The sequence below is a fragment of the Anomaloglossus baeobatrachus genome, chromosome 9 (assembly GCF_048569485.1).
Source record: "Anomaloglossus baeobatrachus isolate aAnoBae1 chromosome 9, aAnoBae1.hap1, whole genome shotgun sequence".
NCBI classification, from domain to species: Eukaryota; Metazoa; Chordata; class Amphibia; order Anura; family Aromobatidae; genus Anomaloglossus; species Anomaloglossus baeobatrachus.
In genome coordinates, this window is record NC_134361.1 from 20997805 (window position 1) to 21013757 (window position 15953).

Sequence of the window (15953 nt, forward strand, 5' to 3'; positions counted from 1 at the left end):
GTTCTGCTATTCATATGTGAGGCCGTATGGCACATTTTATAAAAATATTTTAGTGTAGGACTGCTTCAAATGAGATTTGCCGTGACGTGGCGAAGCAGCTCAAGAAATTGCAATTTTTTGCCAAAAATCTCAAAATTTTTAAAATAAGTACAGTTTGGAATGTTTAGTGCTGTAGTGCACATTTGGTGCTGCTTTTTGTTTTTTGTTTTTTTCTTTATATATATATGTAGTCTATCTATCTCTCTCTCTGTCTATCTCTCTCTCTCTCTATCTATCCCTCTATCTATCTATCCCTCTATCTATCTATCTATCTATCCCTCTATCTAGCTATCCCTCTATCTATCCCTCTATCTATCCCTCTATCTATCCCTCTATCTATCCCTCTATCTATCTATCCCTCTATGTATCCCTCTATCTATCCCTCTATCTATCCCTCTATCTATCTATCTATCCCTCTATGTATCCCTCTATCTATCCCTCTATTTATCTATCTATCTATCTATCTATCTATCTATCTATCTATCTATCCCTCTATCTATCCCTCTATCTATCTATCTATCCCTCTATGTATCCCTCTATCTATCCCTCTATTTATCTATCTATCTATCTATCCATCTATCTATCTATCTATCTATCTATCTATCTATCTATCTATCTATCTATCCCTCTATCTATCCCTCTATCTATCCCTCTATCTATCTATCTATCTATCCCTCTATCTATCTATCCCTCTATCTATCCCTCTATCTATCTATCTATCTATCTATCTATCTATCTATCTATCTATCTATCCCTCTATCTATCTATCTATCCCTCTATCTATCTATCTATCTATCTATCTATCTATCTATCTATCTATCTATCTATCTATCTATCTATCTATCTATTTATCTATCTATCTATCTATCTATCCCTCTATCTATCTTTATTTTCCACTTACTCTAATTTACCCCAGAATCACAATACACGACCCCCGTATTCACAGCTCTCCGCTCTGACCCTGCTGCACAGCCCGATCCGGATCTTTTACCCCTGTGTGACCCTATTCCCACTCTCACATAGACCCGTCATCTCCTGTCACTTATGTAATGAGTAACACAGGAAGCCATTAGTGTAGATATAAAACATAAACATAAAAGAAGATATAAATCCAAAGATTTCCAGCAAATCATCATCACTGATCACAGACGGGACGAGGCTGAGCGAGGAGTCTACCCAGCAACAGGTGATGAGCGGCAGCGGAGCTGGAGGATTGGCTGCAGTGTGAGTGTGGAGGGTGAGAGGCGTGTTGTGTGTGGTGCAGCCGTAGGTACTCCTAGTGCTATACATACAGCAGTGCCGGACTCCATGCCCGTCACACAGACAGCGCTCTGACGTGCAGCAGCACATTATGTAGAGGATGCCCGGCCGGCATTATATCCCTAATATTATTATTATTGGCTGCTCTGGGTCCGAGCACAGGAATGCGCGCACTCCCCGTTATTACACGGTTGGTTCTGGGCTGTAGAGTTACCCCAGTAGCGGCTCGTTAGATGCTGCACTGGTTATAGGGCGCTCGCTGACTACAGTCCGAACTCCTCAGACTGGACATGCCGCGGCTCTGGCCATCCCGGGACAGGCTCCGCACCCTGGTGCTAGTGCTCCCCCTGATGGCCACACTGGGGCTTTGTGGTAAGTGACAATGAAATCTGCAGGTTGTATTATGGGTTTAGTTCCATGGGGAGAATGATTGTTTTTGTGGTTACAACTAATAACTTACTGTATATGGAAATGTATTTTTTTCTATAATTTTGCATCGGTTCTTCATCGGTAGGGTGGTCACAATTAATTCAGGGCTGCTAGAAACAAATACTGTATATACATTAGTTTTGTTCCCGACTGTGAAAGATATTATTAACGTTGCATTCCCATCTGTTACATTTATGGGGCACAACCACAGGCGATGCCATGAATGTCTGATAGGTGCGGTGCCTGCATCTATCTCTCTCGGCACTACAAATGAATGGAAAATTCCTTTTAGCTTCATTTCAGCACTACGGAGGTATGCAGAGCAAGTCATACAGTATATTCATTTTATTAAAGTGAACAAACCACCATGTTTTTGGAGTATAAACTAGAGGCGGTGCCATAATGGCGCTCAGATGCAGATTAAAATTATATCTTTAGTTGAGAAATCCGAGGCTTGATTGCAGAATAATCCTTGTTCAAACCAAAAATGACTTAATTTGTGCCGTGGCTTGAGCATGAAGACAGGACTTTGTGGGTCAGGTCCTCTGGAATCATTCCTCCTCCTGCCTTGCCTTCTTTTCTTTATTTAAATTGCATGATGCCGGAATCAGCGTACGCTCGTATCACGGTCTCCGGCGCCATTTTATTGAAGACACTGTGGAGACAAATATGAGCAGTGCATGCGCAGATTGAATTTTCTTGTCATCAGCGCATGCGCCGCCGTCTCTTATAGTCATCTCCACAGTGTCCTCAGTAAAATAGTGCTGGAGACCGCAGTACGCGCATGCTCTGATCCTGGCTCCATTTTATTGAAGGCACGGTCACAATAGCAATAAGCGCGCACCACCAACAGTGGTAATGGTGGCGCCGCAAAATTTAAATGAAGAAAAGGAGGAAAGGCAGGAGCAGGAATCATTATAGAGGACCTGGGCAACAAAGTTCCGCAACGATTCTCCAGCCACTGCACCAATGACGTCATTTCTGAAGGTTTGACAAGGATATTCTGCAATCAAGCCTTATTTCTTCATTAAGGGTATGTGTGTCTGCTGAATTTTTGTAGCAGAAATTTTCTACACCAAAATCTGCACCTGGTGGCAGAAAAACGCACTAAAAAACGCATGCTTGTTTTGGTGCATTTTTTGGAGTGTTTTTGTGCCACGTGTTTTTTTAGTGAAATCAATGGCTAGAAGGGCTACAAAATGCAAGAAGAAAACGCACCACCAATTGACATACTATTTCTTTTTTCTGCAACCAAAACTGCAAGGAAAAAAGAAGGAACACGCACACAGCACTTCAACATTTTCATTGATTTTGCAGGCATGCAGATATGAGCAAAAAACTACACCAAACAAGACATCAAAAACGCACCGTGCACACAAGGCCTATAGGTATTATTTTAATCAGCATCCTAACGTCATTATGGCACTGCCTCTAGTTAATAGAGAAAAAACCTGGTGGTTGGTTCCCCTTAAATGCAATCTGAGATACCCCTTTACAGAGTCTTGAGGTGTTGTGTCTCATCTGCTTTTAGGGGTAAGTGCCCACCGGAGCGTAAAAGTCACTGCATGTCCGCTTAAGAGCGCAGCTGAAAAGCTCCGTTCTGAAACTTTGGTGACTGCAGAATTCGTGCGCTCTGGATGCTGCCTCTCCCTATAGACAGAATGGAGACCGCATGCAATGCGCACGAAAGAAGGGACATGTTGCTTTTTAGAGCGCAGCGATTTGGCAGCATGCAAATCGCTGCGTTCTAAAACGCAACGTGGGCATGGATTATGCACAATCTTCATAGATTGTGCTGTGGACGCAGGACACATGCAGTTACGCTGCAGTGCAATACGCAGCGTAACTGCATGCAAATACACAACGTGTACACATAGCCTAATTGCAAAGCATTTATGAAAACAAACAACTTTGCAATTTGCTACTTTATTGAAAAAACCCTTCTCCTGTCAAGAAAAGAGGGATTTGTCATTTTAAATTGTGTCGCTCATTGCCGAGGTTACTGGCCATCACTTCAGTCCATCAGTGGTGGTCAGTGTATTAGACAAGGAGCCCATTGCTATGGCGCTTATAAGCGCTGCTCTGAAGGTGGACAGAACTGTGAATCCAGCCGTCTCCGGTGTTCCCTGCGCTTCTTCAATGCTGCAAAGACAAAGCTCCTTCTGCCTGCATCATTGGCAAGCACACAGGTTGGACCAGCAGCTTAGCCATGCCATTGGTCCAAACTGTCAATTATCAGGAGTGCTCCACCCCCAGGGAGCCGGGAGGGAGAGGAGCTGCGCGCTAATGATGATACAAGATGAGAACAACCTACAACTCTTGCTCAGAGCGCAGCTCGAAAGTCCGTGCCTCATTTTTTTCTGGTAGACAAGTGCCATGGCCGTGACCACGTGATGCCTCTCCCTCAGTTATGCCAGGTGGGGCCATAACTATCTTAAAGGACTTGCCTTTTCTTGCTTATGAGACTCCTATAGCTAAACTGTAAAATATTTTCATACAAGAATGCATGAACACTTTAGGAGCCACTTAGACTCGACCATTAATTTTATTGGCCAGTCGACAACATTAGGTGCCAGATATTTATTTCTAGGCATTTGGGGAATTGTAACAATATGTTATGTTTGATGTGTTTTTTGTAGTCTGTTTTAGTTCTCGCCATCACTTTTCATTCCCATTTTTTATATTGTCTTTTTCAGATGATGATCATTATTTAAGTGAAGTGTTGTTTTGTCAGCCCAGCAATCCGTCTTTGGGGCTCCTGAAGATGTTTGATGGAGATCAGATGTTCGGTTACAACTTTGATAATAACTCCATCTCTCCTTGGATGAATGACTTTGACAACTGGCGTGACCAGGCTTTCCCCAACCCTTCAAATATCTCCTTCCTTGCTGATCTATGTAACCGGTTTAGACAAGACTTGACCGAAGCCCTTATAGATATCACTCCTGAAGCCAGAGGTCAGATATTAATGGGGTCTTCCACATTTGTAAATTAATAACGATTGTTAAAAGACAGTTTACAGGGTCCCAAGGGAGCATTTCATGTGTTCTGAAGATAGTTCCTTTGACTTCAGTTTAAAAAAAATAAGCCTATGTGTAGTGTTTTTATATCACTTAACTATTTTATGTATAAAATCTACATGAAAGGTAAATTTAAAGTTTATTGTGTATAGACCTGGGGGTGGGGAACTCAAAATGAAAAAATCTAGACTAACGTCAATCCTCCACACTAGCTTCTGGTCCCCCTTTGGTCTTGTAGCATAGATGACAGTGCGGCCTACACAATTCTGCCCAATGGGACCAAGTAGAGGTGTTCTATTTCTAAATCTCAACCCTGGGCCCATTCATACTATGTTTTAAAGTAGGAGAAATCAACTTTATAATGCAAATCATTAATAATCTAGTCCCGATAATGAGTTATCACCTGTATTATACTCCAGAGCAGCATTCACACCAGGCTTCAAGGATGACCTTACGGGATTTTAAAAGTGAACGAGAGTAAGGAAGTCTTTAGAAGCAAGGGATTGTACTGCTTCTTCATTTTAAATTACACAGTGACCTTTTCTCCTTCTGCTAGGTGGTACACTTGTGAGTGTTTTCACTGCACATCCTCTCCAAATGGGCAAACAGAACACGTTGATCTGTGAAATTGATGACGTCTATCCCCCGGCTCTCACCATCACCTGGAGGAAAAATGGCAAAAATCTAACCACAACATCGTTACCCTCAAATAAATATCTGGTGATGAATGACCTGTCCTTCCAGGCGTTCTCCTACCTCAATGTCACTCCCTACCAGGGTGATGGCTTCTCATGTGAAGTGCAAGTGGCAGGGGATAATAGAACTATTATAGCATTCTGGGGTAAGTACCTCACTGTCATGTGTGAATAGATTCTAAACCTAATGGCTTTATTTGTATAGACAGAGGGATTCAGACATGCTCTAGATTGACTTACTTAACTGCCTTTCTGATTGTCATTGATCAAGTTAACGTTGAAGGGTTGGCTGGACAATTATTTTTATGTCTCTGGGTAGCATAAAATACAAAAGAAGCAAAACTTATTCCCACTGATCCCTTGCTACTCTACTTCTGTTCTCATGATCTTTGGGTCGCCCGCTGGTCTCTGCTTCCTGGTCCCATCTCAATACCCAGGAAAGACCATGTAGCTATTCACTGGCCTCAGTAGTGACCCGCCTCAACCAGTGACTGAAGAAACAGAGACCAGAGGACAACCCAATCAGCCGATCACAGAGGTGACCCACCTCAGGACGTAATCACTGACCAAAGTGATGACCCGCCTCAACCAGTGATTAAAGAAGCATAAACCAGAAGGGTACCTAATCAGCTGATCACAAAGGTGACCCACCTCTGGAAGTGGACACTGGCCTCAGTAGTGACCCTCCTCAACCAGTGATTGAAGAAGCAGAAACCAGAAGGGTAGTCAATTAGCTGACCACAGAGATGGCTCGTCTTAGCCAGTGACTAAAGGAGAGACCAGAGCGGAACCCAATTAGCCAATCACAGAGATGACCCACCTCAGGAGGTAGTCACTGACCACAGAGATGATCCGTCTCAGTCAATTATTGAAGAAGCAGAAACCAGAGGGGAACCCAATTAGCTGATCACAGAGGTGACCCACCTCAGGAGGTAGTCACTGACCACAGAGATGACCCGCCTTAACCAATGACTGAAGAAGCAGAAACCAGAAGGGTACTGAATTAGCTGACCACAGAGATGGCCTGTCTTAGCCAGTGACTAAAGGAGAGACCAGAGCGGAACCCAATTATACAATCACAGAGATGACCCACCTCAGGAGGTAGTCACTGACCACAGAGATGACCCGTCTCAGTCAATTATTGAAGAAGCAGAAACCAGAGGGGAACCCAATTAGCTGATCCCAGAGGTGACCCACCTCAGGAGGTAGTCACTGACCACAAAGATGACCAGCCTCAACCAGTGGCTGAAGAATTAGAAACCAGAAGGGTACACAATTAAGTGGCCATCACGGTGACTTGCCTACGGCAGTTGAGGAAACAGAGACCGACAGTTAACCTGAGGAGGTAAAAACTGACCACCAGAGGTGACCCGCCCCATCCAGCGATTAAAAATGCAGAGAACCCAATTAGATGATCACTGGTCACAGCAGAGCCGCACTTCAGCCCATGATTGAAGAAGCCAAGTCCAGCGAGGGAATCCAATGATCATCAGTAATTTAGTGCTACTGATAGGCAATTTCTCCTTTAACATGTGTATGATATCCAAATATACTAAACCGTTGGGGGGGATTAGTGGTGCTAACTCTGCTGCATGCTGATTAGCAGGATATTTGCTTTAGGGTAAGTTCACATAGTGCGTTTTTCGCGGCGTTTTTGCGCAGTTTTCGGGTGCGTTTTTGCTCAGAAAACTGCATGATTTTGCTTCCCCAGCAAAGTCTATGAGTTTTCATTTTTGCTGTCTGCACACAGCGTTTTTTTTCAGCTGCGTTTTTGTGGTGCCACAAAAACGCAGCATGTCAATTATTCCCGCGTTTTTCACTGCACTTTTCATCCATTGAGTGCAATGGGATGTTGAAAGACGCAATGAGAAACGCAAATAGCTGCGTTTTGGTGCGTTTCTAAGACCAAAAATGCAGCTATAAACGCAGGAGGTGGGTAGTAAAGTGACATGTACAGGAAGAGGATTCCTTCTGTCAGTAAACACAGAAGCGTGAATCCTCCCGGTACCGTCACCGCCGCTTCCACCTCCAGTCCTGTGCATGTCAGCTGCCGTGCGGCGCCATGTCTGGGTGGGAGGTGGAAGCGGCTGCTAAATCAAAAGTGAACAGTAGAAAAAAAAAAAAGTTTTACTCACCTGTCTGCAGCCTCCCGGTGCCATGCTCCTCTCACGGTATCGCCGCTCCGGCTGTGTGCAGACGGCTGGGACACCTCCGATAGATGCAGGACCTGGCGATGGATCACCTGATGCAGTCACCTGACGCATCAGGTGATCGTAAGTATCGCGGTGACGCGGGCGCCCGGCCGGTTTAAGCTATCAGCGGATGCGTCAGGAGACTTCATCCCTGATTACCGGCAGCTGCTGCAGCGATCGGACAGGATCAGACTCCCGCCCCATCGCTCCAGGAGCTGCCGGTAATCAGCACATAAGTGAGTATTTTTTTTTTTTTTTGCACCGATGCATCTGCTGATTGTATAAACGGCTTTTATACAATCAGCTGATGTGTGATGGGATTCAGCCCCTAGAACTTGACACATCATCTGATCGCTTTGCCTTCCAGCAAACCGATCAGATGATATTGGATCCGGATTGGACGGCGCGGGACCCTTGACCCAGGATTACTGTGGAGAGGGGTTCTTTATTTCAATAAAGATGGAGTCACTAATTGTGTTGTGTTTTATTTCTAATAAAAATATTTTTCTGTGTGTTGTGTTTTTTTTTATCTTTACTAGAAATTCATGGTGGCCATGTCTAATATTGGCGTGACACCATGAATTTCGGGCTTAGGGACAGCTATACAGCTAGCCCTAACCCCATTATTACCCAGCGAGCCACCCGGCATCAGGGCAGCTGGAAGAGTTGGATACAGCGCCAGAAGATGGCGCTTCTATGAAAGCTCCATTTTCTGGGGTGGCTGCGGGACTGCAATTCACAGCGGGGGTGCCCAGAAAGCATGGGCACCCTGCACTGTGGATTCCAATCCCCAGCTGCCTAGTTGTACCCGGCTGGACTCAAAAATTGGGCGAAGCTCACGTCATTTTTTTTTTTAAATTATTTCATGAAATTCATGAAATAATTAAAAAAAAAAGGGCTTCCCTATATTTTTGGTTCCCAGCCGGGTACAAATAGGCAGCTGGGGGTTGGGGGCAGCCGGTACCTGCCTGCTGTACCCGGCTAGCATACAAAAATATGGCGAAGCCCATGTCATTTTTTTTGTTTGGGGGGGGCAAAGAAATCCTGCATACAGTCCTGGAAGGAGGATGCTGAGCCTTGTAGTTCGACAGCTGCTGTCTGCTCTCCTGCATACACTATTGGATGGAAGATGCTGAGCCTTGTAGTTCGACAGCTGCTGTCTGCTCTCCTGCATACACTATTGGATGGAGGATGCTGAGCCTTGTAGGTCTGCTCCCCCTGACTCTCCCTCATGCATACAGTCCTGGATGGAGCATGCTGAGCCTTGTAGTTCTGCAGCTGCTGTCTGCTCTCCTGCATACACTATTGGATGGAGTATGCTGAGCCTTGTAGTTCTGCAGCTGCCTGCTCTTCTGCATACACTAGTGGAGAATGAAGAACACATTGAAGAAGGAAATGACATCAGACCTTTTTTTTTTGTTCACTGATAAAAAACGCATAAAGACGCAGTGAGCAAAAACGCAGCAAAACGCAGCAAAAAACGCACCAAATCACGGCAAAACGCGTGCGTTTTTGCTGCGTTTTTTTGCCGCGGGTGCGTTTTTGTGCGGTTTTTGCCGCAAAAAACGCACAAAAACGCAGCGTCAAAAAACGCAGTGTGTGAACCTAGCCTTAGTGTGACTCTCCTTGCCTATTTACAATTGGATGGGGTCTTGAAAATACCATCCACACAAAGCAACATTTTTCAGAGTGAAAATACTAATATGATATGGATTTTCAGATCAATTCAGTGGAATTTCACTGCAGATTTTACCTCTTATGTAGAGGAGTGAAGTCTGCCCTATGTGAGCTGTGAAATATACCCACAGTGAAAACATGCCTCATACACAAAAAAAGCCCAAAATTGTGCCGAAAAATGTTCTCTACCTTTTTTTGTATGAATTTAAAAAAATTAAATTAAAAATTAGCCAGAAAAATCCACTTAAATTCTGAAAAAATTATAATTGGATTACTCCTGCAGTGACTGTGGAGAGGGTGAAACTTTTGATCATACTTTGTGGAGTTGTCTTTTAGGCAATTCTCTAGAAAATTATTCTCTTTTAACTCCTCTTAACTCAAATGACTGGCTCTGCTCATATTAGTCATCTCATCAGGCCAGAGTCTCATGAATGTATTATATGATATGTGTAGCCTTCCGTTGTCCTCAACCTTTTCTTCACAGCTATGACTTGCAGTGAAGCAGTAAAATGCAGAGAATTCCTATCACCCATGGCCAAGCAGTGTTAAATATAAATCACAAGAATGTAAGATTGTATTTAAGAAGTGAAGGATACAAATTAAGTGTGTGTATTACTTAGAGAAAACCTGTCACTTGCTCAAAAAAAAGTGTTGAATGCCTTGTAAAAATCCCTGAACTCCCCCGATTCTGCTACATTTTTCGATTTTGTGCTGCGTCGCTCCATTGCAGAGATATTCACATTTGTTGCTCTGCAGCGCAGTATGTGAAATCTCTGCTTATAAATCAACTGGGCGTTTCTTCAGAGCTCTCACCACTACCTCCCAGATGTTGCCAATCACAGTCGATTTAGCTGTCTATCAGTCTCAGACACTGAAAAAGCTAGGATTGACAGTGGGAGGAGTAAAAGTGCACACCCCCAGAGAAAAGACGCCCAATTGCACTACAAGCAGAGATTTCACATACTGCTCTCCAAAGCAACAAATGTGAATATCTCAGCAATAAAGCGACGCAGCGCAAAAAGGAAAAGAGTGGCAGAATCGGGAGCTTAGGGAGTTTTATAAGGCTCTTTACTCTAATTTTTGGAGAAGCTGACAGGTATTGTTTAACTAGAACAATGGCTGCCAGACACCTTTTAGAACTGCTGCTTTTCTCCCACAAAAAATGCCGGATCCAGATAATTGGTTTACCCTTGGTGAACTATTGAATCATTAATGGATCTGATTGTATAAAGACGCAATATACCAATAAATATTGTTTAGAAATGTTTTATATTTTTACGGAACCAAGTTTATTTTCATAGGACGGTGATAAGTTCTGCTTTCTGTATTTCTAGTTCTTCGACCTCAGACGTCTTTCATATATTCACTACATAGATGTTTAACTTAAATGCACGGTTTTATGTTCGGACACAGCTGGCGGCCACATCTCAATCCTTCCTGTCTTTCAGTTCCTCAGTATCCAGTCCCGTCTGATCTGATGGAGAACGTCCTGTGCGGTTTAGCTTTCGTTCTCGGCATCATCTTCCTCCTTGCGGGTTTCGTGTTCTTCTATTTAGCTAAGAGGTTGCACAACACTGGTAAGCCGGGGGCTTCCTGCTCCATTACTGCACTCCAGAACGTTTACTTGTCCCCATATGAGGGTTATAATCGCTTATATTTAATCAAGGATCATTTTGCCGGTGGTTTTTGTCAGCAAACATTTTAGAAAACCAGGATTTGTGTGAATTTGGTGACACTGTATAGGTTGGTGCATGGACAGTAAAACTGGAAAAGTTGCAAAACATTAGAAAATAAATGAAAAACTGCTTTTGTCATATTTTAACTAGAATCATGGATGCAGTTTTTATGGCAGTTTTTGGTACAGTGTTAGGCCTCTGTCACACATTCGTGCCTCCGGTATGTGTTTGACAGTTTTCTCACATACCGGAGACACGGGCACACGTTGACATATGTTTTCCTATAGTTTCGGGCACACGTAGGTATTTTTGCACGGAACGTGTGTCCGTTCCGTACTCACGTGTGCTCGTGTTCTCCATACGCCGACATATCCGTTTTTCTCCGGCATCACAGGTGTCACACGGAACGCAAACGTGTCACACATAACACACGGACCACATGGATGTGTTCCATGTGACACACACCGGAGGAAAGACATGTGTCTTTAAAAAATAACAAATCTTTACTCACCTTCTCCAGCCCTCCTGTCTCTGCCGCTGCTGTTACTTGCTGCCAAACGCCGCTCATTATGCTCATTTAATATTCACTTCACTGCGGCCGGAAGCAGCAGCAGCGAGGAGTCGGCAGGATCGGAGACCGAAGATCAGCACCACGGACAGCGACGCCAGGGACAGGTGAGCAGAAAGTTCCTGTTCTCCGTGTGTTATCACAGATAACACACGGAGAACACACGTAGCCCATACACACAGCTCACCGAGGACAATCCGCATGTTTGACATGTTCGTGAAACACGTGCGTGATTTTCACGGGTGTGTGACAGAGGCCTTAGGCTATGTCCGCACTTTGCGTCATCGTAGTTGCAGTTCTAAACGCATCCTCTGGCAGTAATAGCTTTTGCCAAAGTTGCTTTTGACCACAAAATCGTGGTAAATATGCGTGCGTTTTTACCGCGTTTTTAGCGCTTTTTACCTGCGTTTCCATTGCTTAAAGTCAGATGTGTTTGATTACAAAGACACTACTAAATAAAGTTTTGACATACAAACACTATGAAAAAAGGGGAAAAAATGAAAAAAATATAATTATTTAAATCATAACGAAAATAGTTATATTTAATATAATTATAGCGGTTTTATACTATTTATCGCTATAATTCCAATAAATTAATATTTTTCATTATTTTAATTGTCGGACTATGTGTGTGTGTAAAGGGACATATAATTCCATTATTTTGATGTCAGAAACGCATGTTTTCTGCAGCTAAAAAGCAGGTAAAACGCTGGAATTTTGATGTTTGTTGCTTTTTACAACTTCTCATTGACTTCAAGTTTAGCGAAACGCTGCAGAAATGGCAAAAACAATTGACATGCTGCTTCTTTGAACGCAGAGGTTTACCCAAAATTATGCAACTTAAACGCAGCATTTTGAACTGCAAAGTGCGCACAAGAAAGCCACTTTTCCCATAGACTTTGCTGGAAAATCAAAACGCATGCATTTTGGCATGAAAACGCTGCAGTTCAAAACGCTGCAGAAAAGCAGCTGAAAACGCAAAGTGCGGACACAGCCTTAGTGCTATATTTTAAAGCCAAAATTTGCAATAGATTAAAAAAAATGGAAATGTATAAGGGAAGGACATAAACGTCTCCGAAAAAAGAAGGCCTATATCTGAGAGTAACATGATGTGGAGGCTCAGACCTGGACCAGCTGCTTGTTGTTGATAAAAGATTTATTTTATTGAAACAACAGGAGATTATCACTAGAGCATTAGTGGTCTCCTGCCCTGTATAACCCCGCCCCACCAGTGATAGGCAGCTTTCTTCCTATGCACAGTGTATTCAGAAAGCTGTCAATCAGTGGTGAGGATTGGGTTATACAGAGCTTAACACTCAGAGAACTGCTAGAGCTGCAGCAGAGAAAACAGGGATTTTATCAAAACTGCAGGAAGCAGTTGAATAAATTACTCATCACCGTAATCAAGGTCTCTGCCCCTGCATCCTACAGCTTAGATTTTGTAACAACAACACCAAAACTACAATCAAAAAAGTGGGGAATTTAGACCACTTAGCATGAGACACAACCAACATATGCAACCGCATATAACAATTGAATATTTATTAGATACTTAAAATTGTTAAAATATCAAACATACAAAGGATGTCTCCAAAAAACAAATCCCCTCAAAGGGTAGATATTATATTGGGAACACCTAGTCAGACAACTCCCCGTATAGTGTAAATAGTAACAACCAGTGATTACAATTGGACCATTCAAAATACAAGTAGTACAGGTATTAAGCAAAATGACAAAGTACCAACACAAGTGTGCTTAAGACAAATCCAAAAGAAGTCACATAATAAGTATATAGCTTTACAAGAAAGATCCTATGGTAACCCGCAGTATACCTATAAGGGAGTCGGCAAACAACTGTAATGGTGTCCCACACACCCAACGAACGTTTCGCATTAACGATGCTTCTTCTAATGCGAAACGTCCGTTGGGTGGGTGACTCCTGGAAGAATCATCGCTAATGCCAAACGTGTGTTGGTTGTGTAGGACGCCATTACCGTTGTTTGCTGACTCCCTTATAGGTATACTGTGGGTTACCATAGGACCTTTTTTGTAAAGCTATATGCTTAATATTTTACTTCTTTTGGATTTCTCTTAAGCACACTTGTGTTGGTACTTTGTCATTTTGCTTAATACCTGTACTACTTGTATTTTGAATGGTCCAGTTGTAATGACTGGTTGTAACTATTTACACTATGCGGGGAGTTGTCTGACTAGGTGTTCCCAATATAATATCTACCCTTTGAGGGGATCTGTTTTTTGGATACATAATTTGTATGTTTGATATTTTAACAAAATTCAATTGTTATATGCGGTTGCATATGTTGGTTGTGTCTCAGCTTAGATTTTGTGTTTTAGTGTATATACATGTAACACTGTATGTTTCCTGTATGATTTATATGATTTTGTTGTAAGACTGTTGTACTGAAAAAAAAACCCAAAAATATTAATCATTCACAATAAAATTGTTCTTTTGTTCCCTCCAGATTGAATTAATGATTACATGGGACACTCCTAATCCTAAAGAGACCGCAGTGCCTTGACTACTCTGGACCAAAGCGTTCCTCGTCCTCATCCTCATCCTGCGCCTCGATCTCCAGATCTCTAATTTTCCATGGCAGCATCACGTCATCTAGCATGACGCCACTAGAAGCCCTCATGAAAGTATCTGAGAAGTGATTTAGGACTAATGTCCTTCCCAGATCGGCTGCTCATCGTGCCCGATAATGCTGGAGCCTTTCTGGACTCGTTTAGTTTCAATGGCTTCATTATTCAAATCTGAATTTTTTTATTGGGTTTTTCACACCGAGGTCTTCAGAAATATTTGCCTTTTTATTGTTTTTTAAGCAAAGGCAAATGTAGATCCGGCAGAAAGGAGAAGACGACGTCCAAACTTTATATTTCTTATTCCTGTATTTATACATGGAAAAATCTGTAAATATGAAAGTGTAAATTGAATGGTCATTATGACCGGTTATTATGTAAAATCAATGCTGAGTGGGATGATTGCTTTATATGCAGTGACACTTATGTGCACGTTTTAATAAATGTTCACGACTGCCTGTGACTGTTTTCTTTAGTCTTTAAAGTCCATACTATAAAGCTTATTGAACCCCATAAGAACCAAGCACTGTACAATTACAACCACTGGATCCTTGACCTTAACTCTTGATCTTCTGCAATCTAGCAGTAGCACATCCAATGGTCATGAGTGTGCCCCGCTCTGGGGAGACCTTATTGTTTGCAGGAGTACAACTTATATTTGAGGGAATCTACTTTCTTTTAGTACTGTAGGGGTTAAAGACTCTTTCCTATTTGGCTGTTCTTTGTTGCCTTAATGTCAGGTGCAGCTCTTTTGTGACCACTCCTCTTTGCTATAAGAAGGCACTTGTCTTACCATCTGACATTGGTTATATATTCTCATTCTATACTAACCACTTTTGAAGGAGCCTCTTATTGTGAATATGTTTTCCAGTTTGGGGCTCCCTCTTGTGGTCAGTGCTGGCGGTGCAGTTGATTTGTGGAATGAAAGCCACACACCTGTACAGGACTGGCAATCAGACATTTCAGATTGGACTATATAACTGAGCAGTTTTCTCCTGTTATTTGCCGGTGCTCAATGGATATCCTGTGTGTTAAGGACATTCTGAATCCAGCCTTGCTCACTACCAGAACTCCTCTCAGATAAGTGGTCTTGTGCCCCTGCTTATTGTTTCCACTTTTTTGTTATATTTTCTGCTTTGCTACTATGCTTGATTCCTATTTTGTCTGTGTGGAGTTCTTGGTGGAGTTGGATCATTACCTACTGGGAGTGTCTGTATACTTAGCTCCATGATTCAAGGTATTGTGTTTGTCATGCTTGGTATTAATTTAGTCCCTCATCTATATTAGTGTTTTTGGATCCCAGTAACATCTGCGTGCTGATTAGTGTGGTAGAGGCCGTGTGGCCTCAGGGTTTTTCCATATCAGGCGTGCTGGTATTTATTAGGGTTTTTACAGCTGCAGACAGTGCTCCTTACTATCCTTTCCTATAAAGATAGTTGTGGCCTCACCTTTGCTGAATCTGTTTTTCTAGTTTAGTATTGTGTTTTCCTATATCACCGTAGTCTTTACATGTGGGGGGCTATCTATATCTTTGGGGATTGCTCCGAGGCAAATTAGCTTTCTTACATCTCTATCTGTAAGAATATTTAGTTCTCCAGCTGTGTCAAGACGACTAGGTCATCATAGGCCCACGGCTACTTCTAGTTATGTATCAGGATTAGGTCTGCAGTCCGTTAAGGTTCCAGCCACTCTGTTACCTTTTGGTTTCCGCATTTTTTCCTCCTCGGTCCCTGAATCATAACACTCTCTGGAAGAAGCTGTAGAGTTGTGACTATTGCAGCAATGGTGTTTAGCTG

General features: G+C 42.6%; 1 protein-coding gene across 1 annotated transcript; it reads left to right on the top strand.

Moving 5' to 3' along the window:
* The first annotated feature begins 1304 nt into the window (after positions 1 to 1304).
* Positions 1305 to 14610, top strand: LOC142250300 (class II histocompatibility antigen, M alpha chain). The gene is made up of 5 exons (XM_075322438.1): positions 1305 to 1671; positions 4425 to 4685; positions 5305 to 5589; positions 10761 to 10889; positions 14040 to 14610. The coding sequence occupies exons 1-5, from the start codon at positions 1590 to 1592 to the stop codon at positions 14042 to 14044; spliced, it is 762 nt and encodes a 253-aa protein (XP_075178553.1). The 5' UTR covers positions 1305 to 1589; the 3' UTR covers positions 14045 to 14610.
* Positions 14611 to 15953: the final 1343 nt, after the last annotated feature.